Source organism: Anabrus simplex, chromosome 7 (genome assembly GCF_040414725.1).
Source record: "Anabrus simplex isolate iqAnaSimp1 chromosome 7, ASM4041472v1, whole genome shotgun sequence".
Classification (NCBI taxonomy): Eukaryota; Metazoa; Arthropoda; class Insecta; order Orthoptera; family Tettigoniidae; genus Anabrus; species Anabrus simplex.
In genome coordinates this window covers 139,276,407-139,302,253 of record NC_090271.1, presented here as the reverse complement: position 1 = coordinate 139,302,253, position 25,847 = coordinate 139,276,407, and the positions used below count along the sequence as shown (strand labels likewise).

General features: G+C 38.3%; 1 protein-coding gene across 4 annotated transcripts in view; it reads right to left on the bottom strand.

Annotated features, from left to right (window-relative positions):
• The window catches only part of Asx (Additional sex combs), a 273,851-nt gene that overhangs the window by 132,509 nt on the left and 115,495 nt on the right, over positions 1-25,847 (bottom strand). For all 4 annotated transcript variants that reach the window (XM_067151342.2, XM_067151343.2, XM_067151344.2 and 1 more), the window contains exon 5: positions 3,185-3,335. In XM_067151342.2, coding sequence (XP_067007443.2) covers positions 3,185-3,335 — 151 coding nt within the window. The remainder of the gene's footprint in view (positions 1-3,184; positions 3,336-25,847) is intronic.

Sequence of the window (25,847 nt, the reverse complement as noted above, 5' to 3'; positions counted from 1 at the left end):
TTTTACGTCGTGTATCCACGGGTACACTGATTACTATGTCATTTCTAAAGATGAGAGGAAAGTATTTAAAGGTGTAAAAAACACGACAAAAGAAATATGAAAATCTTTTCTGCTTGGGCTTATAAAATAACAAGTGCAATGAAAAGTGTGAAAACCACCAAACAACAAATATAAAAACATATGCACGGGAACCATTAAAAATAACCAAGTATTATTGCAGATCACACTCAAAAACAAATGTTAGTAGAAGCCTTTTATTTCGGAGCAGTGTGTTATTAAACATTATTATCTTTGACAGTGAGATGGAGGTTACACTCGGCTATGTGCAACTGGCAGGAATTACTTTGGCCACCATTCTGAATCGAACAAATCTTCAACCAACTCAAGTGATTGAGTCAAAACTCGAAGGTGCGAGTTTAACATTCACAACCTCTGCATGCTTAAAGATGCGGATGCCAGTCCACTTTCTGAAGGATTTTCATTTTGGCTTCATTAGTAAAGAAATTCAGGACTTTCTCCATATCCATAACTAGGCTATCACAGGACAAATATGCATCACGCTAGTCAATTTCACACGATTATGTTACTAATCCAGATATAGGCTACCATATTACGCGACAAAACTTCACCGTACCACTCAACACAAAATAAATTTCCAACTCCTGAAATGGAATGCAAAATAGAAGCACAAATAGGCTCACTTTTTCTGTAATCACACAGCTGTGTAAACGGCTCTTACCCGAGTTGTAAATTTAGTTTCTTTCACACGGGATAATACATATTTTCAGGGCTACGAAAAATGTGATTGTACTCGTAGCAAGTGGTAATAGCAAAAATTTGTGATGCGATAGGTATGTTTACATGTTTCTAATCCAGATACAGGCTAGCGTACAATGCAGCAAATATTCGCTACACTTCACTGTACTACTCAACACAAAATGAATTCACTTCTGAATGGAATGCGAAATACAAGCACAAATAGACTAACCGGCAAGCAAAACTGAACATTCCTGAGTCCAATGGCTTGCTTCCCGAACGTACAACTTATCCTGTCAAGTTCAAAAATTTAAGGCCTTTTTCCGTAATCACGCAACTGTGGCGACGGATCATACCCAAGTTGGAAATCATGTTTTTTTCACAAGGGATGACAAACAACAATTTCAGGGCCAGGGAAAATGTGATCGTACTAAGCGGTAATAGTGAAGATTCGTGACACAATAGGTGAGGTATTTTTATATAGATTTAATACGATGAGAATCGGGACTTCGAATTTACAACGTGCTAAGCGGGAAAAAGTGGTAATGAGGATCGCACTAGCAAGGTTTCACTGCACTAAATTTGTGTTAAACAGGAGCAGTGTTGATTCGCAGTAATTACCAGTGCCCTAAGGGATGTGCCGAAAACCTGTTCAGCGATAGAATCGAAAAAGTAAAAACATCTAACCCTGCACATAATGTAGACGTTTTAAAAGTACGAACCTTTAACGAAAATCGTCTGTCCTCAAGAGCTGTCGAAATACGCACTGTCTCCTTCCAATTATTGTGGCCACTCTCTGCTTTATGATTTCCAAGGAATCTCTGAACAATACCATCCAAATGCAATCCTAAGATAGTCCCTTATGCAAGTTCACTACCGATCGCTTTTCCTGTACAGTACTTGCTCTAATTATCGCAATGACGGGACATTAACTCAAAGATCCATAAGTATGCCATAGCTGTTCTTTCGTGAGATAGTTTCTTGAAAAATCCTTGATCAAGGATTTTTTTAAATCACAAGTTGCTTTACGTCACACTGACATGGGTAGGTCTTATGGCGACGATGGGATAGAGAAGCCGAATGCAAGCTTACAGCTGGCACACCTAACTGTGCGGCCAACTTGCTCGGTGATACGAGGGTTTAGCATTGAAGGGACCGAAATTTCTGGACGATTAATCTGGGAAATCATTTTTTTAAATTTTCTTTTTGCTAGTTGCTTTACGTCGCACCGACACAGACAGGTCTTATGGCGATGATGGGCCAAGGAAGGACTAGGAGTGGGAAGGAAGCGGCCATGGCCTTGATTAAGGTACAGCCCCAACATTTGCCTGGTGTGAAAATGGGAAACCACGGAAAACCATCTTCAGGGCTGCCGACAGTGGGGTTCGAATCTACTATTTCCCGAATACTGGATACTGGCCGCACTTAAGTGACTGCAGCTATCGAGCTCAGTGGAAATTATTTCTTCAAGGAACGGATAATGCAGGATTTTTACGTGATTTAATTAGGATGCTCACGGGACCATGAAATTTGAACGAATAATCCTGTAAAACGTAGTTTCCGGGAATGTATAATCAAGGTTCTACTGTATAAAGTGGTTCCACATTTCTGTTGGGTAGTTTTTAATATAATTCAATAGTATGTCTCCTCATTCTTCAACATATCGCCTTTCTTCTTTTTATTTTTTAAAATTTTTATTTTTATGTACAACTTGCTGTACATTGCACCAACACAGATAGGTCTTATGCCAACGATGAGATAGGAGACGGCAAGGAGTGGAAAGGAAGTGGTTTTGGCTCCAGCATTTGGCTGGTGTGAAAATGGGAAATCACGGAAAATCATTTTCAGGGCTGCCGACAGTGGGGTTCGAACCCACTATTTCCCAAATGCAAGCTCACACCTGCACGCCCCTAACTGCAAGGCCAACTTGCTCGATACACATTCTCTTTCCTTGTCTCCTACAGTAACATCTAAACATGGTTTAACTGTAGCTACTGTATTTTGTATTAAAATTTCAGATATTTAGACAGTTTCACAGTTCAATCTAAATACACAATTTGAATATAAAAAGACAACCTGATCAGAATAACGAAGATGTAAGGTAAGAGTGAATAAGTTGCATGCGTCATTTAGTAGTTTAGATGTAGAACTTGGGGCAAGAAACTAAAAGGTTAAGACGAACGGCAAGATCAAGTAAGAATCAATGGATAACTCCGTTGGTAGTACTGCGCATTGTTCATTGAATTACCTCCACAGTAATTACATCTCTTGTACGTAATATACAGCTTGTACTTAGTCTCTTTGTAATGGTTGTTGTATGTATGCATTTTCAAAGACAGCCAACGAATAGTACGGATAATTTTCCACCAGCTACAAAACAACAACTGCAATACTTGAATCTTCTTCCCCTAAGTCAACTTATACATACCTTCCAAGGGTCCAAACGACTTAGTTCCTTTTCAGCTTCAGCCTTCAGCTTTTGCTGGTTTTCCGGTGTGAACTCTCCTTCCGCAAGTCGTTCACGCCATTCCAGACAAGCACGGGCAAAGAATTCATTGTTCAGACCCGATGTGTTCAACCTATTACAAGGAATATTGAAATATTACAGCTCATACAAATTTTATACAAGGAAATTAATAATTTACACACAACTTTCTCTCAATAACTTACGAGCCTAAACTCAACAGCTGAAATAAATTATGTAAAAAAATGTAATACAAATGCTAAGTGATAATCTTTTTCATCCAGCAGGTTTGCATAATTAAACAGTCAATACAAATGTGGTATGGAGGAGGCATCAGAGACAAGCATTAAATAAACAAAATATACTGCTCAATGTACACCATATTAATCACACTTGGGCGACTGGAGTGGGACATTGATGATGATGATGATGATGATGATGATGATGATGACACCATATTATATATATCCAAATAATTTATCATAATCAGAGTACAGCCCATTTTCAACAAGTACAATAGTCTTATGTGCAGTTACAATGTTAATTACAATAATGATGATGATGATGATGATTATAAAGATAATAGGCTTGTTTGCTTGGTGTTTAAAGGGGCCTAACATCTACTTCATCGGCTACCTTGAAGAACACCACCTCCAGAAGTCCAATTCAGGGGTGAGCTCACTAAGCGTTTTCCCATCCAGACAGGAGTAAGACAGGGAGATGGCCTCTCTTGCATCCTCTTCAACTGTGTACTAGAGAAGATCATCAGGGAATGGACTGTCACAATGTCATCAGAAGCAGAATTGAAGCTTGGGTACAAAGAAAACAACCACAGTGTACCCTGTCTAGCCTTTGCTGATGATCTCACCCTACTGCCCAACAGCATGGAGGAGGCTACTCACCAACTACAAAGGCTCTACAGTATTACAGCAAAAACCAGTTTGAGGCTCAATGTACAGAAGATGGAGTTTATCACTAATATAAAGCAGACTCCTCCTACAATCCCACTAGGAAACAACACCAAAAGTAAAGTTCCTGCAGTCAAGTACTTAGGAAAATGGATCTCAGCAAGCGAGAGCAAAACTATGGCCATGGACACCAGGTACACCAAATTAGAGAGGGCCTATCATTCCTGTAAAAGCATCTACACTTCCAAGTACCTCTCCGAGAACAGAAAGCTAAAGCACTACAACTCAGTAGTAAGACCCTCTGTACTCTACACCTCTGAGTGCCTCTTGATGAATCGAAAGGGCCCACTCGGGAAACTAGAACTTAAGAGAAGAACATCTTGAGGGGGATACTAGGACCCACAAGAGAGGAGGATGACACCTACAGGATCAGGCACGAGTTCTACAAACATCAGGAAGACAGTCACGTGTATAAGGATAAGGCGATTGACCTTCTACAGGCACATGACCCACCTGCAACCCTGTAGGCTCACCAATAGAATTCCCACAGTGAAAAGTAGTGGGAAAGGCTTCCAAGACCAAGTGGATCACCTCAGTAAAATCAGACCTAGAGGAACTGCAGATCCCATTAGAGACCACAGAGAACCATTCTCAGTACCGACAGGCCATCCTACAGGGAGTCTTCGGGGACCACCAGACCTAAGTGGATGGATGGGAGGAAGCAGGCACACAGCCAGAAAATGAGAGCGTACTGGGCCAAGAAAAAGCGGAAGACCCTAGCTAAGAGTTAAGACAGCCCCATGGTTCCCAGTAAAAAAAAAATATTAAGAAGAAGAAGCAGAAGAAGAAAACATTTTGTTATTTTTCACACAGTGAAAATTAGGTAGCAGAACCAAATAATTACACCAAAATACCAAAATATACATTTTGGTTGAAAAACTGATGAATCTGAAATATTCATGAAATTTGTTTTAGCATCAACTTCATAGTTGTCAATGTATCCAAGCCATCATCAGTTTCCTCGTCATCTGCATATTTGATACAAGTGAAAGCCGTGGGTTCTTTGCAGATATAGGGGCTGTCCGGCTGAGGTGGTAAAGGTGTGCTCGGTTCACCCAAATGGATATCTGTTCCAACATCAGTCACGAAATAAAAAATTTAAGAAACAAGATTTCCAATTATGGAAGTGCACATGATGGAAAACCACCATCTTCAGGACTGCCGACAGTGGGATTCAAACCTACCGTCTCCCGAATGCAAGCTCATAGCTATGCAACCCTAACCGCATGGCTAATTCCCTTGGTAGAGATAATTTCTTAGGGATTTTCAACATTATAGTAAACGCAACGTGCTGGTTTACTCGGCTTGTCTGTTTATGTACGGCTTCACTGGTCCATAGAATTGTTTTCCACAAGTCAGGATCAGCTTCATATTGAACCGATTTACATAAATCCAAACCATGGTCTGAATCATCATCATGTAGCGCTTGCTAACGCTCTGGTCAATATGGTCACGGTTTCAGAACATGGAACAGGTGAAACGATTAATTCGTAGTTCAAGATATCACTTTTCATCTGACTTCTGTGGTCTAATGACAACTATGAGGCTCAAGAAGAAGAATTCCTTCTGTTCAAACAGTTTATGGTCATATGCTGCGTGATATGTCTGTAACATTCCCTATTTCCTGAAATAGTTAGTTCCAATTTCTTAACGCTTGATATGGCTACAATCCAACGTAATAAAATAATGACAATCCAACATCAGAAAACAAATTAAACACAAACAACATGGTTGCCAATTGCCATCACTGGTCTCTAAAAGTTATAAAAACCTGTATACGTGTTTATGCATGAATTAGTATGACAATTGTGAACAGAATTTTGAGAAAAGCAACTTTTACCTCACACTGAACAATCTATATAAAAATCAAACTGCAATGATAAGAGAAGACAGATATGAAAGAGAAGCAACTAGCCAGAGAGGAGTGAGGCAGTGTTTCAGTTCATCTAAGTTCTCTTTAATGTTCATACATAACAAGCAGAATAGGAAGTAAATAAAAAATGTGAAAAATGAGTTACAGTTCTAGGAAAAGAGATCAAAACTCTGAGATTTGCTGATTTGCTGATGATATTATTTTACCTGAGTCTACAGAGGATCGCGAGAAACCACTGAATGGTATGTGTGCGGTCTTGGAGGAGGAGAATGAGATGAAAATAAATCTAAATGGAAAGAAATGGAACCCAGTCAAATGGAATTGGGTGATTCATAAAAGATCTGACTAGGAACGTACAAACATGCATACATACATAGATACATACAGGGTCTCTCTTATAAACCCACACCGAGCGCATGGTGTTTGTACTCTGCGCTACAGCAGCTGCCTCAGCCCAATTAAAGTCACATGCAGCTGCCCTGCTTTAAGCGTGTATACAATCTTATATGAAATCGTACCTTATAAATAGAGACGGGAATTTGCTTATTTGCCTATTTTATTTCCGTGTTCAGAAACGTAGGCTTTTGAGATATAAATCCGTTTTAAGGTCTTTTTAGCTATATTTCGTTGGTTTTATTGAGCCTATAAATGCCTATTTCAGGGTTTTGTGCCTTTTTGGAGTATAATTGCTTATTTGATGCCTTTTCACTGTATTTTAAAACAGCCGATTTTCTTCCAGTGCATTATATTGTAGCTAGTGTGCTCGACAGAATTATCTTCTCTTTTCTCAATATCCGTTTACCCCATGAACAAAAATCGGAATTCTCAGAAGTCACCAGAAATAGTTCTAGGGAAATTTCCATCAGGAGAGACAAGGAACAATTTGACCTCGAAGCCTTCAACCCTCCAACCTCCTAAGACATATGCGAGAACCAGTCAACGGCAAACTATGTTGCACACCTCATATGCCCTGTACCTCCCTTTTGATGCAAACTGTTTTACGCGTACGCTTTATGTTCAGAACCTGTTGTGATTTATTGTGAAGTGGGAGAAGAAGTGCGTTTGTGGCAATGCCCAAAGAAATATCGTCAAAGTCCTACTGGCTGAAGCAGTGGAACACAGGCGATCCCAATTTCACTACTACGGATCTGTCAAGCTTGCTGTAAGGAGATACGTTCGTTTGTTCCTTTTATCTTCTTTGTGATTGAGAAGTATGATCACATTTCATTGTAGCATATGTAGGCCTATTAATTTATGTACTGTGGCAAGTTGTTTTGTTACAATGCTGTATTAGTCATGAACTTTTTAATAATTTATATTGCTAAAATGTAAATAATCATTAAATTACTGAATGAGGAGTTAAAACGCCGGTGGTCCCTTGTCACAGAATGGATGAAAATGAAATCGATATTTTGAACTGTGATTCATTTCCTCTGAAAATAGAGATATACAACTGAACTGCAATTTTTTAAACTCCTTTAAAAAAAAAAATAATGAATTCTATTACACTTCCGCTAAGCCTTCGCGAAACACAGGTTGCAGATCCAATGTAGCCCAACTAGGACGATGCCACAGGATGTTCTACAAGGTTGCCAAGACTATCTTTACAAGACCAGGCCAGCAGAAAGACCGTTGTTCTCGATTGGTGAGGTCCGGTTAGTAACCGTTGTGCTTGGGGGTGGGGGTGAGGGGTGGGGAGGGGGAAGCAAAGAGAGTCTGAGGGGCGCAAGCTTCCAGGTTAACAAGCCTCCAGCATCTCCTGTAGAGTCTTGCTAAATTGTGACAAAAATAAGGTTATGGGCGTATGTCACAACAATTTCAAATTACGCGGTTTTTAATTTTCAACGAGGGTGGCGGCCTTGTGGGCACACATGATGCAGGATCTATTGCAGGCAACAGAAAATAATCTTCATGACAGCTGACCCGGCTGACCAAAGCCACCGAATAGAAACAAATAAAATGTTCACGAATCTGAGATTTATAGTGCCTGTTTTTATTCTTCTATATAACTAAGAATACCGCTAGGGCCAACTTTGTTGGTTCTTGGCAAGCAATTCCCTAGTTCCTACTTTAAAGTGTTGTACTTCTAGAAACATCATCTCTAATAGTCTTCTTTTTTTTTTTTTTTATGAAACAAATGCATGATATATACTAAGTGTCACCGGTTGGTGGGACGGAGAACTGAAACTGCAGTGTGTTTGGAAATGTAAATTTTAATTTTTTTTATTTGTCTGAAGGATTTAATTTTTTTTTTTTTTTTGCAACTCTGGACTCTACTGGAATTGTGTGTAACCGCAAGAATTATTGAACTGTATGAACGTTTTAACATGTAAAAGTGTTTTGAAGTGATTTTTTTTAAATGTAGTTTTTATGTAATCTGTTGTAAAATTTGTAAGGTGATTTATTTTGGAGCATCCTGTACCTGTACCACACGTGCGGTTTCCTATGATGAAATTTTGGTGTTGTAATCGTAATGTTCCAGAACTTGTGCAATTGCTAACGATGTTAAAATTACCATATATGGTAACGAGATTTCCTATTGGCAAAAAGGTCCAGGAATCTAGGGTAAGTTTGATCTTATTGGTTGATTGTAATCGGGCCATTTCCGGCCTTGTGGCCGGCTTCGAAAAATGATGCGTGTGCTCGGCGTCTTTTCCATCCGACCGCCCAAGCGAGCGTTCGCGCTCGAGGGCTGCTGCCCTCGGGAATTCCTGCCTTTCCGAAGTAAGTGTTGTTTCAGTGTTTTTGCTATGTTATTCTCAATGTTTTCCGGTTTCATTTCATTTAGTTTAATTCCTTTTGTGTTTCATTACTTCTTCGCTTAATGTCATCTTAAAAGTTTAATTTGGTGAGTCCGAGTTTACCCTAGGTTCCAATTGCCGTAGTTTTAATACTTTCATCCATTAAATACTTTCGCTTTAAACTATACCTTTAATGTAGCATCACCTTCATTGTTAAATCAACTTTTATGTTAAGTTACTTAAGTATGTCTTGTTTCCGTGTCGTGGAATTGTATTTTGTAAAACTTTCTTGTCATTTTTAATATAGTTGAGCTAGAGGGTGTTTCTTGTAAGTTTCTTTTCTCCCCCATAACGTCATACGTTCCCATGGACCTCTATAAGGGCTTCCCGCAGCTTCCACATCCTGTCTTAGTTGTCATTTTTAGGCCTGTAAGTGTTCCCTGTATTTGGTTTACATGAATTCTCCGCCACTGCGTCATATTTCTACCTCCTTATTTATATTATTAAGTATTATCTTATTCACTACAAGTATTATTATCTTAATTATTATGTTATTTACTATTTCTATTATTATTTTTATTTATGTACACGCTCGAAATCCGCGGTTACACTAAGCATTATTGCCAATAAGCCCAGCTGCTTAAATTTAAGGTATAGGGACAATGTCATTTATGTTAGTTTTATTATTTTTCAGATCAAATCTGAGAAAAATACCACATAGATCAACTTAGAAATACTGCAATGCATCTGATATAAGTACAAAAATATGTATCAATGCAGCCTTTCTATCAATCCACTTTGGGCAGCGACCAACAACCATTTTCTTCAGACCTATGCTCTGCATAAACCAGAGGATCTTCAAAATTCAACAAGCTGCCGGGAGCAATCACCAAGTTGGAGTAGAGTGGCATGCCCCTGGTGGAGACATTTAGGATTGTGGAAGAAGTCAGAGGAAGTTCTGACCAAACCTCTGGGAAGGCAGCTGCTGTCAGCGAAATAAAACCAGATGAAGTGAATTCATTGAAGTTTTGTCCAATCACTCCATGTGATGTTGAGATATCTTTCAGTACAAAAACATTATGCATGAGAGGAGAACAAGATTGTTACCGGAAAACATTGAAACGTTGCTTGTAAATTCCTTTTATAGTACTTGAGTTATTAAAATTAATTTTTTCATGCCTATTTTGTTGCCTATTTTACACATTAGTGCCTATTTAAATGCCTATTTTGGTTAATTTAAGAGCCTACAGTATATGCATGCCTATTTTAACTGTTTTTAGTGCCTATAATTCTCATCTCTACTTATAAAAGATGCCGGAAGTGTCATCCTTCACAATGAGGGACTTCATAAACACCATTAGGATTTTCTGCACACCAATAGCGAGAGTTATGACTGTTCACAGGACCATTAAGATGAAAGCAGGCCTCATCAGAAAAGAACACAAGCTGTGGTAACTAATAAATCTCAATCACAATTGATGCCAATACGGGACAAAAATGAGATTTATAAGTTGCAAGTTAGTCAGGCAAAAAAAAAAAAGATCGAAAACCTTTTTGAACTTAAAAATTAAAGTGTCAAAAACAGTGTTTAAATCAAAAGTTTACTCCTAAATTTTAAAGTTCAGTACAGAAAAAACTTTGTGCAACAAAATGGCATAAAGCCACCCAAGAAAAAACTAATATTTTGTGGATCAAAAATTATTATACAGAAAAAAGTCTTCACTAAACTCTGAATTATACAATGCTCATCTAGAAGCATCCTCTTTTATGGCCCCTCTTGAATGGGAATCTTTTTTGAAACATGTCAACACCAAAAATTAAAAATCTTAGATAAACAACAAGAAATTTTGAACAAAAATTTTGCCATCTTTCATAAAACCAAAGAAGTAAAAATCAGCCAAAAGAATGCCCTATTAATATTAAGCCTAACCATACTTTCCACCCTCCAATTAAAAATTTAACTTATGTTGTTTTTGAGGATATGGGAACACAGCTTATTAGTAAAGGATCGAAACATAATTGGTCTAGTTTATATCCCCAGAAACAACATATAACCACAATTGCTGAAGTGGAACAAGTAATAGCTCAACTCCCGGTAAATAAACCAACTGAGATTAAATATGGAGATAAAAAGAAACTTCCAGAACTATTTAAAGATCAGGCAGTTAATATGCCCGATTTTCCTTCTAAAGACCTCAAAAGTTTTAAACAAAAAATAAATGACAACAATCTTATAATTAGAAAGGCCAATAAAGGTAATGTGTCAGTCATCATGTACAAGAAAGAAGACCTACAAAGAAGAAAACGAAACGTTCTTTTCAAGTAAAATCTTTACTAAAATTAAAAAAGACCCTACCAACTCTTTCCAAAGAAAACTGAAACAATTACTTAAGAACATTAATTTCACCCTTAATGATAATGACATTTCTGGTTTAATTAATGTGAGCCCAAGACTACCTTTAAAAAGAGCTTTACCAAAACAGACAAACCTGATACATCCACAGTCCCACTTATAAAACCTCAAAATGTATCCACAGTTTCTTAAAAAAGCACTACACCTTTCAAAGTGGCACTACAATTAGAAATGCAATTGAATTTTCCAAAAATACCAAGAACATAAAATTGAAACCATCTTACACCTTGAATTCATTTGACGTTACCAATATGTACTCCAGCATCCCAACAAAAGAGACCCTTGACATAATCAAGAACAACTTAAGGACACACAAAAAACCTAGTAACAACAAAATTGAAGAATTCATGCTACTTTTGGAATTCATCCTCAACAACATTATTATTTTTCTCTGAATGGCACAGTGTACCAACAAAAAGGTCTCCCAATGGGAGCCGCGGAATCGGGCATCTCAGCTGAAATTTACATGGATTATTTAGAGAAACACAAAATTCTAAACAATGAAAAAGATATTATTGTCTAGCTAAGGTTTGTTGATGACATTTTTGTAACTGTGGATGAACAAATCAATAGTAGTGGCAATTCAATAGAAGGAATCAATAGCTTAGACCCTTTTATAAAATTTACATTAGAAACTGAGAATAATAATAATAAACTAAATTTTCTGGACTTAACTATATGAAGAAAAGAAGGAAACCTATCCTTTTCATTTTCACAAAGCCAACTCAAATCATAAAAACTATACGGAAAGAATCACATCATCCTGAAGCACATAAAATAAGTTCTTTCCTAAGCATGTTGTATAGAGCCTATAATATCCCCTTGTCTAAGAACTATTTTCAGAAAGAAATTAGACTTATTTACAAAATAGCGATAAGTAACGGTTATACGAAAACTACATTGATAGATTAATAAACAAAATAAAAAGTAAACCTCAAACACAGATATAAAGAGAATATAAAAAGAACTTTGCCAACTTCACCTATAATAATGGAAATATTTATCAAATCACTAACATCTTCAAGAAACTTAGTTTCAATACAGCCTTTCATACTAATAATAATGACGAAGTCTAATATTTAATCACCATAGTGTTGCGAGTAATAGTAGATTTTTAAATTCGGGGATATATAAACTCAAGTGTGTAGACTGTGCCATTTCTCACGTTGGGCAAACAGGACGAAATTTCCTAGTGAGATACCAAAAACATGTAAAGGCCATACAATACGAGATATTTGGCCATGAGCTTACACATGACCGAATATAATCATAGTTTTACTACAATAGAAAGAGGCTTAACCATTTTGCGAACTTTAAATAAGGCTAAATTGATGAACACTTTAGAAAACATTTATATTGAGATTGGTCAAAAACAAAGCCCTAGTCAGAATATATGATGATGCTTGTTGTTTAAAGGGGCCTAACATCGAAGGTCATCGGCCCAGTCAGAATATAAATGAAATAACTGACAATATAAATATGCTGTTAGAAGAGGCCTCTTATCTAGATTTAGGTAGGGAGGCCATCAAAAAAGATCCGGACAAACATCCCGCATGTCTCCCTCCTGTCGGCTTCACTCTCCAAGACATTTCCCCTACTTTCTCTTCTGTCTCCCCTCTTTCAACATACTTTTAAGGATCTCAAATTGCTTCAATGTATTTTGATTGCCTGTGTCATTTTTGTATACAGTTTTTTGGCAGAAGTTGTCTAGTACGTGAGATGAAACATGTCCTAAAATAGACTTTAAGCCAAGTGTTAGTTCTATGTAAGTAGAGAATAATAATTAAAAAAGTATCGAAAGGTGGAAGCTACTTTAAATCAAAGTTGTTTCAAGAATGTATAAAATTAAATATTTCTTTGTCAGCTAACTTTTGTGAGGTTGAGTGTACGTACAAACATGACTACCATGACACGAAATATTAGATGTAGTTCATGGCCCAACAGCTGTATTTATAAATTTACATCACAATCACTTATTCAACGAAGTAAACATTTGAAAAAGTAGATTCCATTATTAAACTATTAAAACTATAATACCAATAACATGAACTTAACAACTAAAACTAAAACTTGAAGTAGTCTGTAATGGTTTTTTAGTGTCCAATGATTTTTGAAGGCAAAGTCCACATTCCTGTTTGCTGCTCAACATAATCCAGACTCACAACTGTCAGAAACCAGTAGAGACATTATTCACCAGATTACCCGAGATTATGAAAATGTTTCCGGAGTTTTTTTTTTTTTTTTGCACATCATGTCACCGTATGGAAATGAAACATGGACAATATAGAACACAAATAACAGAAACACTGAAATGAAGTGTCACAGAAGAATGTTCAAGGTGAGATGGATAGATTGGATCACAAATCAAGAGATACTGAATAAAATTAGTGGCAAGAAAATTATTTGATAAAATTTGACCAGATATACTGATGGAAAATATCTTCAAACACCCAGGACTTGTACAGTTATTTATTAACACATTGGAGATGGCCATATTGAAATGTGCTACCCTCCAGAAATCGCAGGGTTTTTAATGGTTTTTGAAATTTTTTCAATATTATGGCAGACCATGGAATTTTTAGAGATCACGCTATCTTCTACAGAAAAGTGAGTTTTAACTATCATAATAATGCAGCAATTTTTAAATATAAATTTATGAAGATAACAAGTTTTACAAACGAAAAATCTGACGCAATTACGGATGCCAATTCACTTAATAATTTGAAAGCCGTCTAACATTGTGGACACATCTACTGAAACACACTAATACAGATTCTAACCTAATTGGTCAATTGGCAGCAGTATCCTTGTTTACAACCAGTAATTTGATTTCCCACTGTTCGTTGTTTGACGACGCGGTTGCATCGAGTTGCTACAGGTTGTCATCTGTATACGGGAAACACCCACATTCTTACGAAGCGGTATAAAACAGTATTGCAGAACCCACTTCAGTAAGCGGTATAAAACTACGTTAGACTTCACACCAATTTGAAATTAGTTCATTATCTACATTTACTTGCCTCAATCGCCAAAATCAACATGTGAGTAACTGTTATTCTCATCCTCATTTTCAGAACTCGTGTCTTCCATAAGAACGTTCATTATGGATTTTTTGTTGAAATTTTGTACACTTGAATTAGGCATGCTAAATATTCACAAGAATTACACAAACAAGCCTGCCTCTCGAACACAGACTCTTCCTGTCCTCATGTACCGTACGTACTTTCCCGCCCATTTCACAGCTGAGACTCAACGAAGACGCAGCCCCAGGGTCTGTAGGAACGTCGCTGTGTTATTAATGCCTTGAAAGAAGAGCTCCCGACTCATGTTCATAACTAGTGCATCTTATGCCTATAGAAGCATTCAACTTTATCCTAGTGAAGTCACAGCTCGCTGAAATGGCCGCTAGTATTTTTTAGCGACAGTGAAAACGTGCCCGTAGATTCTCCATGCTCCGTCAGCAGCAATGGAATCGCGCACCCGTAGTTTCTACGAGCGGCGTCTCCAATGTGTTAAGGGTAACTGTAGGGGGATGCCAAGGTATAAATATAACAAATTAGAGTAGATCTAGAATGAAGCAGTTATACGGAAATGAGGTGGTTAGCACAGGACAGGGTGCTATGAAGAGCTCCATCAAACCAGTCTATCAACTGATGACGACAAAGTGTTCTTTAGATATTGTTTTTTATTTGATAAGTTACCAGTTCATCCTATCCTCAAAGTCATGTTTACAGGAGTAGGTGAGGTAGGCCTAGAATCATCTTCGGATCTCAGTTCACCAAATGGTTGCAGGAATATGATGGTTGCCCCTTTTTTCTTCAGCTAGAGCTTCTGTTCCGCCTGCTCGGAGATGAAATTGCTTTGTGAGCTACTATCTAATACTACATATAAACTATGAAATATTCCATTTGAGCCCTTGATTTTAATGAAGACTGTGCTCAGAAGTACTTAATTTTTGGAGCACTTCTGTGTCCTGTGCTGTGAGTGCGAGTTTTGTGCCATAGTATTGTTTACTTGCCTTGGGTTCGATGTTGCCAATTCTCATCTTCTTGTTAGAACAACATGTATTGGTATTTCTTGCATACTTTACATGCTGTTTTGGAACTGCACACCTTTCACATGTGTGATAAAAGATAGTTGGTGCTGTTTGCTATCCTTGATCAACTTTAATTATTATTCAGCAGAGCTTAATTATTGCAAGATATTAGAATCATTCCGTACTGATGGTTTTCACTTTAGAAAAAGGAAAAATTAATTTTTTCCCTTTGTAAAGCAGAGCTTAATTTGAGGAAATCAGGACATCTGCACAGTCTGGGCTCTTCCGAACAGATTTTAACATTTCTCTACTGTCAAAATGTACAACTGTTGTTGTTATATCATCTATGGTCTTGGTTTGGTGCGATTGTCAGACTAGCGGCAAGTGGTTGGGTAGAAGGGCAGAGTCTCTGACAGCATTTTTCCAAGAAGTAAATCACTGTGAATTCTATTGTCGAAATGAACCTATTCCTTTTCAAACTCCAATGTTTTCTTTACTCTAGTTTCGCTCCAATTTCCTTTGTAAAGCTAGTCAAGAGAGTAAGAGTTCATTAAGAAGTATATCTATAATACTAGATTGGGTATTCAGGTGATTGAGGGCATCTCCAGGATGGACCAGAAATCACACATGAAAAAATGGAATAAAACAGAAATGAATGTTCTACCATACACCGGCGGAAAAAAAAAAAAAATCCAAACACCAAGAAGGGGTTGTGCTAGATTAACGATCGTTGGTAGGCGTGTTTATACATCTGAAAAATTACGCTGATTCAAATTTCCCGCAAATCGCATTAGTGTGGCGCTAGTAGAAGTCCCATGATGTTGCACATCAGGTTGCTTTAAATACGGGCTGTACTGTGCGAGAGCGTTAGTTACCTGTGAGGCTGGACAGAGTGACTGTGAATGGGTCAAGAATACCTTTACGACGACGAAGAGGCCAGTATCAACAGCTTACTGCGGTTGAACGCGGCCGTATAATAGAGCTAAGTGAAGGGGGGATTTTCTATCCGCGCTATTGCAGAACAACTTGGCAGGAATGTCTCCACTGTACATGCGTGCTGGCAGCGGTGGTCACAAGAAGGTACACTCGCAAGAAAAGCGGACTCCGGACGTCACCGTGGCACCACCGAGGGGGAGGACCGCCGTATTCGGCATATGTCTGAAGCAGCAATTTGAGCGGAAGTTGGCACCACAGTGACACAACAAAGTGTTCAAAATCGGTTATTTGAAGGACAGTTCCGAGCTAGATGCCCTGCGGAGTGCATTCCACTTACCCCAAACCACCACCGTCCGTGACTTCAGTGGTGTCAAGCGAGAGCTCATTGGAGGATGGAGTGGAGGTTCATTGTATTTTCCGATGAAAGCCGATTCTGCCTTGGTGTGTTGGTTAGGAGGAGGCCAGGTGAGCGCCTGAGAAATCTGGTCTGGGGAGCAATTTCCTATGACAGCAGGAGTACTCTCGTGGTTATCCCACGCACGCTGACTGCAGATTCTGGTGATTCGACCTGTTGTGCTGCCATTCATGACGAGTATTCCCAGAGGTATTCTCCAACAGGATAATGCACGCCCCCAGGCCTCTGCTGTAACCCAATGTGCTCTACAGAGTGTTGACATGTTGTCTTGGCCTGCTCAATCCCCTGATCTGTCCCCAATCAAGCACATATGGGAAAGCATTGGACGACAACTCCAGTGTCATCCCCAACCGGCATTAACCATCCCTATATTGACCGACCAGGTGCAATGGCCATGGAACTCCATCCCACAAACTGACAACATCTGGCACCTGTACGACACAATGCATGCACGTTTGCTTGCCTGCATTCAACAGTAAGGCGATTACACTATTTATTAATAGACCAGAATGGCACATTTGCAATGGCTTTTCTCGCAGATATTAACCTGCAGTCTTGTACCTTCAATCAATTAAATACGTTACCTCAACAAATATATTGCCAAAATTTCCATGTTCTACAATCCTTATTTCATGGTATTTGGAATTTATTTTCCCTGCTAGTGTATTTCAGACTCTCTCAGTATGCTGACCATCATCCTTGGAGCAGAGTTGGATTTGCAGCCATGTGCATCTGCTTGCCCGGTGCAGCATTTTGGGAGTGATCATTTTCAGGGTATGGATAATCTCTTCTTTCAGTCCTTCAACGGAAGACATACGAGTTGGAGAAATCTTTCCCTTTTAAGAAGGACCACAGCCAATTGTCACAAGTTGTTATGTCCGGGCTTCTGAGCGGCCTTGTAAGAGACCTTCCATGTCTAATCCATAACGGAAACTGGTTGATCAACCAGTGTCAAACAGGAGTCCGGTAGTGTCCAGGGGCATCATCCTGGTGCAAAACTTCATCGTTCAGCAGGCCAACTTTGTCGAGTCCAGGTAACAGCCAGTGAGATCAACATCTCGTGGTACGATTCCCTTGTCCTGGATCCATCGAAGAAATAGGGCCCATTGATAAGGCACTGGTGTAACATGCTCCCTTTAAATGCAAGAAAAAATTGTTCTGTACCTGCTTTACACGCTCGTACCATTGCCATCTTTGCCTTCCTGCTACATACTGAGCATGTTGAGCTTCCATCGGCTTCTCTCACCCTGCGACTAGTGACGTCATCAAACTTTCTTGAAGCGGCTCCATGCTTCCACTATTCGAGGACATTCCATCTGTCCTCCTATTAATATGTCATCCATTTCCCTCAAAAATCAGTCCGGCTTAGATAGCAGTGTGGAGGGCTTTCAGCAAGACGTGAATGTTTGAGCACATGCCTTTTTAAATTCTGTCCACCTGGAATTCTTCTTCATGTGACGCTGGGTGAGCCAAGTGTTATGTTTGTTTGAGCATTGAACTTAGGGTGTTAATCTCCCGTTTTGCCCTTCAGGCTTTAACTTGAACTTTTTATCCATTTCCTTATCTTGTATTAAGTTTTCTGTTCAATTATGAGAACTTAATCTTTTATTGTTCAAAAACTTTTCTGGTGGAAGACATATTGGACAAATGTGGACAATGACTTTAACTCTATTTCACTATAGCAAATCTTAATTAATGAACTGTGCTTCATCGCTTCCTTTTCGCTTCATTTGAATAAAACACTGATGCAGAATTCGATCCCCCTCTTCCGCCTTCCCCTCTTCCTTTTCCCGACTTTCTGTGTTAGAGCATTTTTTTTTTTTTAGATACGCCATAGTACTGATCAAAAGATCAAGAAAAGAGAAAACACGTTATAGAAAACAACTATTGTGGGGCTAAACAACTAAAAGAAAATAAGAAAGAATAATAAGAAATATTATGGTATGAACTTAAGAAAAAATAAAAATAAGAAATTTAGAGACCAGAATTAATAATAAGGATTTAAATTAAAGAAAGGTGTTCTGCTACCACTTGTTACATAAATTAGCAATACTATGTAATTTAGTAAGTAAAGTAAAGTTCGGAAGATCATCTGAGATTGCATTTTCCAACACGCATGTCTAAGATCCATGATCCCCCCTCTGGGTCCCCAGCATTTTCCTTACACTCTGCTGTTGGCACTGGATGGCCATTTTGAATGACGGAGCATGGCATGCTCATGGATCTTAGACATGCGTGTTGTAAAATGCAATCTCAGATGATCTTCCGAACTTTACTTTACTTACTAAATTACATAGTATTGCTAATTTATGTAACAAGTGGTAGCAGAACACCTTTCCTTAATTTAAATCCTTATTATTAATTCTGGTCTCTAAATTTCTTATTTTTATTTTTTCTTAAGTTCATACCATAATATTTCTTCTTATTATTCTTTCTTATTTTCTTTTAGTTGTTTAGCCCCACAATAGTTGTTTTCTATAACGTGTTTTCTCTTTTCTTGATCTTTTGATCAGTACTATGGCTTGTCTTTCAGATAATTTTCCAGTGTCAACTGGAACCAATTCTTCTTCTCTACCTCCATATCATATTTCTTTCCCAAATGATTTAATATCCTTTGAAGATAATTTACTTATTTCTTTGGCAATTTTTAATTCTAATGGATCTGCATCTTGTCCTGATGCTTCTTCTCCCGTTTTGCAAAAACCTGATCCGGAAAAAAAGGGGAAGGCGGAGAAACACCGGTAACACCGGCCCACAACATAACATGAGAAGGGTGTTGCTTAATTTCTTCATAATAATATGACATTCACCTGTCATCATTATGGTGAGCCGCCAATGCTGGAAAAGCTGTAAGTAACTGTTAGTAGTGTATTCATTTCGTGATCACTTAATTCATTGATGCTGCCAGGCTGAAATGAACGGTAATCTTCATTCTTCATCCGACAACGCATGGAGGTTTTGGGAATGTCCCATCTCCGTCGACCACTTCCTTGTCGATTTTGCCGGTGAACGAAGCAATGACACATTTAAGCGTTCAGTGACTTCATTATCACTGTCATATTTCTTTGGTCTTCCACTGTGTGGTGTATCTAACAGAGACCCAGTAGTAAGGATCTTTCTTTCCAGTTTCCAAAGATTAGCCTCCACTGGGGCTTCTTTACTGAAGCGATTAAGAACTTTTCCCTAATTTTGTTTCATGTGATTGTTTCGTGTGCATGATGACGTATGATAGGTTGTGTGATTGTGGTTATTATTATTATTATTATTATTATTATTATTATTATTATTATTATTATTATTATTATTATTATTATTATTATCATTATTATTATTATTATAGTGTAATCTACATAATATTTAGCTGCTTACTGATGTACATAGATCACTTTCATGGCCATGCTTATATTTCCATTTACTTTATTACTATTGTGTTCTCTTTATGCACTGCTTATTTTTTCAGTTTATATCTTACTTTTCAATATGACTTTGTCTCTTTCTTTTTACCTTTACGCTCCGAATTTTATTCTATTTTATTTGTTGAACTCTGCTTTCTTTCTTCAGGATACCATAGTATATTTCTTTTATATATGTATTATCTGTAAATTAATTATGTGGTTAAGTGTAAGAGAGGGCCACGAGCCCTAACTTCGCCACTGCTAAAATAAATCAATAAATAAATAATCATGTCTCATCTGTTCGTTCCTTTTCATGCATCCATACACTGAAAAGATTACATTCTTCAGTTGTGAATCTGCTTGTATCTGCAACTATAACACAAATGTTTACAACAGTATCTATCACCTTGGCAGCAGTCGCCAGAACCACAAGGCTATTGTGAATCTTTTTTTAATTATAAACTATAGTGCCTACTTTTTCAAATAGTAAGCCAAGAATATGTAGCTACAGACAAATAATATTCATTAGTATATACATTTATGTTTCATTATCTTAATTTTAACTTTTCAATTTTTATTTTGATAATCATTAAGCTAATTTTTTTAAATATGTCATACTGTTAATGTAACATAGTATGTGAATTTGTAAACATGTAAGGCAGTTCCTTTTCTGTGATAAGTAAACATTTTGGAAGCATATTTATTTATTTACTTATTTGTGTCTTTATTAAGTGGCGAAGTTAGGGCTCTTGGCCCTCTCTTACACTTAACCACATACAGTTTTTTTTATTTTTACAGTGAAAAATGAAAACCTACAACCTGTTTTCCAGTCATTGACCGGGTCAGGGATGTAATGAATGAAACATATATATATAGGCTGTTATTACAATGGGGTCGCCACTCCCAAGATGATTTATTAACGAGTGATAAATGCTATGAAATGATAATGGATAGTGTTGCTGGAATGAAAGATGACAGGGAAAACCGGAGTACCCGGAGAAAAACCTGTCCCGCCTCCGCTTTGTCCAGCACAAATCTCACATGGAGTCACCGGGATTTGAACCACTGTATCCAGTGGTAAGAGTCCGACGCGCTGCCGCCTGAGCCACGGAGGCTACTATTTTTACAGTATTAATCTAAAATATCATTGTAATCAATTACTGTTATTACGATATGTAAGTCAGATAAGGAATTACAATAATACAATTAAGGTTACTACTGATGAAAAATTATAGGATAAATAGAGAGTGGAAAAAATATATCAACTTATAACCTAAAGAATATATCTACAACTAGCTTAAAGGAAAAATTCAAATATAAGCCTGAAATAAATTAACTGAATAATAGTATGTTACGATCTGCATGTACTAAAATCGATGTTACTATGTAGTCTATTTCTACGAACAGTCTATAGCCTTAAATGAGAGTAGTAAGAACGTAAATGGGATAGCCTAAGAACTTAAATCTAGTACGTCATTTTTGGTTTCATTCACAAGTTATAATGATTTTACTGAAACTCTGGTATTTCTTAAATGTAAGCCTGGTATTCTTCATATATACCACCTATAAGCAACTGGTACTAAAAGGGTTAAGGAAGAATTTTTTTCCACAGAATACTACAGCCCATGTACCAACGAGTTATTAAAGTACTGAAGCATAGGTACCACAACCTAGTTGTGTGCCATGCACTGCTATGCATGGAAGCAGGCAGACCCTTCTAAAAGCCATCTCTTCTGGACACACTGCATTTCACTGCCTCATCATGGGATTCAATGGAGCCTGTAATATTCACAAATTGCTTCAAGAAAGCAGGCTTCGGTGGTGGTATCACCAGCAGCATTGTTATGGAAGTCGATTATGAAGGGCAGGGTACTGGAAAGCCATACACGAGAGGATGGTGATAACCTATAGTTTCAATGACTTCAATGCAACTGATGGCATGGTGATCACTTGCAAGGAGCAGACCATCGATAAGATCTGCAAGGAAATTCAGGCAGGAGATGAGAATGGATGATGATGATGAAAAAGAAGAAGAATGATGAAAAAGAAGACTAATTTTCCAGGACCATCTTGCAGTGACACAAGTCTCTCTCTCAAACTGAGAAGGTTTATGGAAGGAGCAACGAAAGTGCCTCGGAACACACGGAAAGTAATGTGCGAAATGAAGAGGTTAATTCAGCAAGAAAGGAGTAAACGTCCAAAAACCAACCGTGGAGAATTTATTTTCAAAGTAGGAGCACAGACTACATAGTGGCTGTACATAATATATTTTATTTATTTACATTTTATGGCCTTCATTGGACCACTCTAGCCAACTATATTAGACATTAAATACATTTAAGATTTCAAAGTGATATATTTTTTTAAATAAATGCTATTTGTTCCGGGTGTCGACCTATAGAGATCTTTTGCCCCTACTTGCATCATATATGAACCTGCGTGCAATTGAAATTGCGGGAGTGTAGTGTTGAATTAGAGGAAAGGAACGTTAAGGACGACACAAACACCCAGTACCCAGGCCAGGGATATTAATCATTTACAATTAAAAACCCCTGACCGGCTGAGAATCGAACCCAGGGCCACCGGGTGACAGGCGGACATGTTGCCCCATACACCACGGGGCCGGACGGTACATTATTTTACTTATTGTATTAATATTTATTACACTGCCTCAGAACATTTCTTTATATTGTATTTTTATTTGACACTAAATTAAACGGGTAGTTATTTGATCTTATATCCGTTACGATGAAAAATAGGGTGCAACGGGTTACAATGGGTGTTACGTGAAAAGGACAAACATTCTGGCATGACTACATAGTTGATCCAAACTCTGTGAATTTAACAGTTGCATTTTTATTTAAAAAATATACATAAGTTGCTGAAATTATAACTATGTCAATGAACCAAACAGAATTCTCCAGGACCATCTTGCAGCGAGACAAGTGTCTATCTCGAACAACTGAATTTTTATAGTAAAATTATACCTTAACGTCACGGGTGTTACACAGTGCAATTGAGAATTACAAAATGTCACTTTTATTAAATATTTTTTTTCTAAAAAGTTAAGAATTATAATAATTATAATAACTACAAAAGGCATACTGAATACAAACTGAGAAATTAAAGTGCAAAAATTAGGAAAACATAACAATCAACCAATAGTAGCTAGGCTTAACTTCGATACAACTTATATTTTGGAGCATAATAGGTTTATTCATGGATTAATCACAAAAGGGTCCTTCTTCAGCTTGTCAAACTAAATTCGTATACAACTCTACATTGTCCTTTAACCTTCATAACAGGAGTAGGCAGTTTTCCAATCAGCTGATCGAATCTAACTTTACTTTCATCACTTTCATTTGGCTTGAATATTTTTTTCTCCACAAGATTTTAAGAAGAGGATTTGAACATCACTATTTTCATCTTCATCTAGTAGTCCATGGCAGATTCCAACGTAACTTTTTTTTTTCACTCCTAATTCCCACCATGACAAATAAACCAACACCAACGTCTTCTTTGCGTAAAGGGCCAACGATAGTGTCTGTTTCACCTTCCGAGTCCATGTAAATGTCTGAATACTTCAATGTCTTTGTTTCTTGAACATTACTTGTCAAGTAATCTTCTGAGCTGCTTGAACTACTATTTTTCCTCCATATTTGTGATGTATCATCACTTTCTTCATTGCTTAAATTATCTTCGCAAATGTTTACCTCAACCCTCTTGCACTCAGCGCTCCAATCTATCGGCGCGAGAGGTTATGATGAGAACACCCATGGCGCCAATACATCGGCTCTGTCCTATTTAGGGTTTTTTTTTCTAGTTGTTTTACGTCGCACCGACACAGATAGGTCTTCCAGCTAGCTCATTCTTGGTTGCCAGCGTTTCGCCCTCGTGTGCTAGGGTGGGCTCATCAGTTGGTACCTAGCACACCTACCAATACGCTGGCTAGTGCATACCGTGGAGGCCACTGCGTAGGCTAACTGGAGCCACCGGCAGTGCCAATGCACTAAGAGACTTTGTCTCATCACTAAAAATTGATGCCTGCTTGGCCATCAGATGATATAGATGTTGATTCCCATAGGGAATCTGAAATATTTGTCCTGAATGAGCAAATTTATAATACCAATATAAATGGTCCGTTATTGGACATTATAAATTTTCCAGCTAGCTCATTCTTGGTTGCCAGCGTTTCGCCCTCGTGTGCTAGGGTGGGCTCATCAGTTGGTACCTAGCACACCTACCAATACGCTGGCTAGTGCATACCGTGGAGGCCACTGCGTAGGCTAACTGGAGCCACCGGCAGTGCCAATGCACTAAGAGACTTTGTCTCATCACTAAAAATTGATGCCTGCTTGGCCATCAGATGATATAGATGTTGATTCCCATAGGGAATCTGAAATATTTGTCCTGAATGAGCAAATTTATAATACCAATATAAATGGTCCGTTATTGGACATTATAAATTTTCCAGCTAGCTCAAATATTTCAGATTCCCTATGGGAATCAACATCTATATCATCTGATGGCCAAGCAGGCATCAATTTTTAGTGATGAGACAAAGTCTCTTAGTGCATTGGCACTGCCGGTGGCTCCAGTTAGCCTACGCAGTGGCCTCCACGGTATGCACTAGCCAGCGTATTGGTAGGTGTGCTAGGTACCAACTGATGAGCCCACCCTAGCACACGAGGGCGAAACGCTGGCAACCAAGAATGAGCTAGCTGGAAAATTTATAATGTCCAATAACGGACCATTTATATTGGTATTATAAATTTGCTCATTCAGGACAAATATTTCAGATTCCCTATGGGAATCAACATCTATATCATCTGATGGCCAAGCAGGCATCAATTTTTAGTGATGAGACAAAGTCTCTTAGTGCATTGGCACTGCCGGTGGCTCCAGTTAGCCTACGCAGTGGCCTCCACGGTATGCACTAGCCAGCGTATTGGTAGGTGTGCTAGGTACCAACTGATGAGCCCACCCTAGCACACGAGGGCGAAACGCTGGCAACCAAGAATGAGCTAGCTGGAAAATTTATAATGTCCAATAACGGACCATTTATATTGGTATTATAAATTTGCTCATTCAGGACAAATATTTCAGATTCCCTATGGGAATCAACATCTATATCATCTGATGGCCAAGCAGGCATCAATTTTTAGTGATGAGACAAAGTCTCTTAGTGCATTGGCACTGCCGGTGGCTCCAGTTAGCCTACGCAGTGGCCTCCACGGTATGCACTAGCCAGCGTATTGGTAGGTGTGCTAGGTACCAACTGATGAGCCCACCCTAGCACACGAGGGCGAAACGCTGGCAACCAAGAATGAGCTAGCTGGAAAATTTATAATGTCCAATAACGGACCATTTATATTGGTATTATAAATTTGCTCATTCAGGACAAATATTTCAGATTCCCTATGGGAATCAACATCTATATCATCTGATGGCCAAGCAGGCATCAATTTTTAGTGATGAGACAAAGTCTCTTAGTGCATTGGCACTGCCGGTGGCTCCAGTTAGCCTACGCAGTGGCCTCCACGGTATGCACTAGCCAGCGTATTGGTAGGTGTGCTAGGTACCAACTGATGAGCCCACCCTAGCACACGAGGGCGAAACGCTGGCAACCAAGAATGAGCTAGCTGGAAAATTTATAATGTCCAATAACGGACCATTTATATTGGTATTATAAATTTGCTCATTCAGGACAAATATTTCAGATTCCCTATGGGAATCAACATCTATATCAACAGATAGGTCTTACGGCGACAATGGGACAGGAAAGGGCTAGGAGTGGGAAGGAAGTGGCCGTGGCCTTAATTAAGGTACAGCCCCAGCATTTGCCTAGTG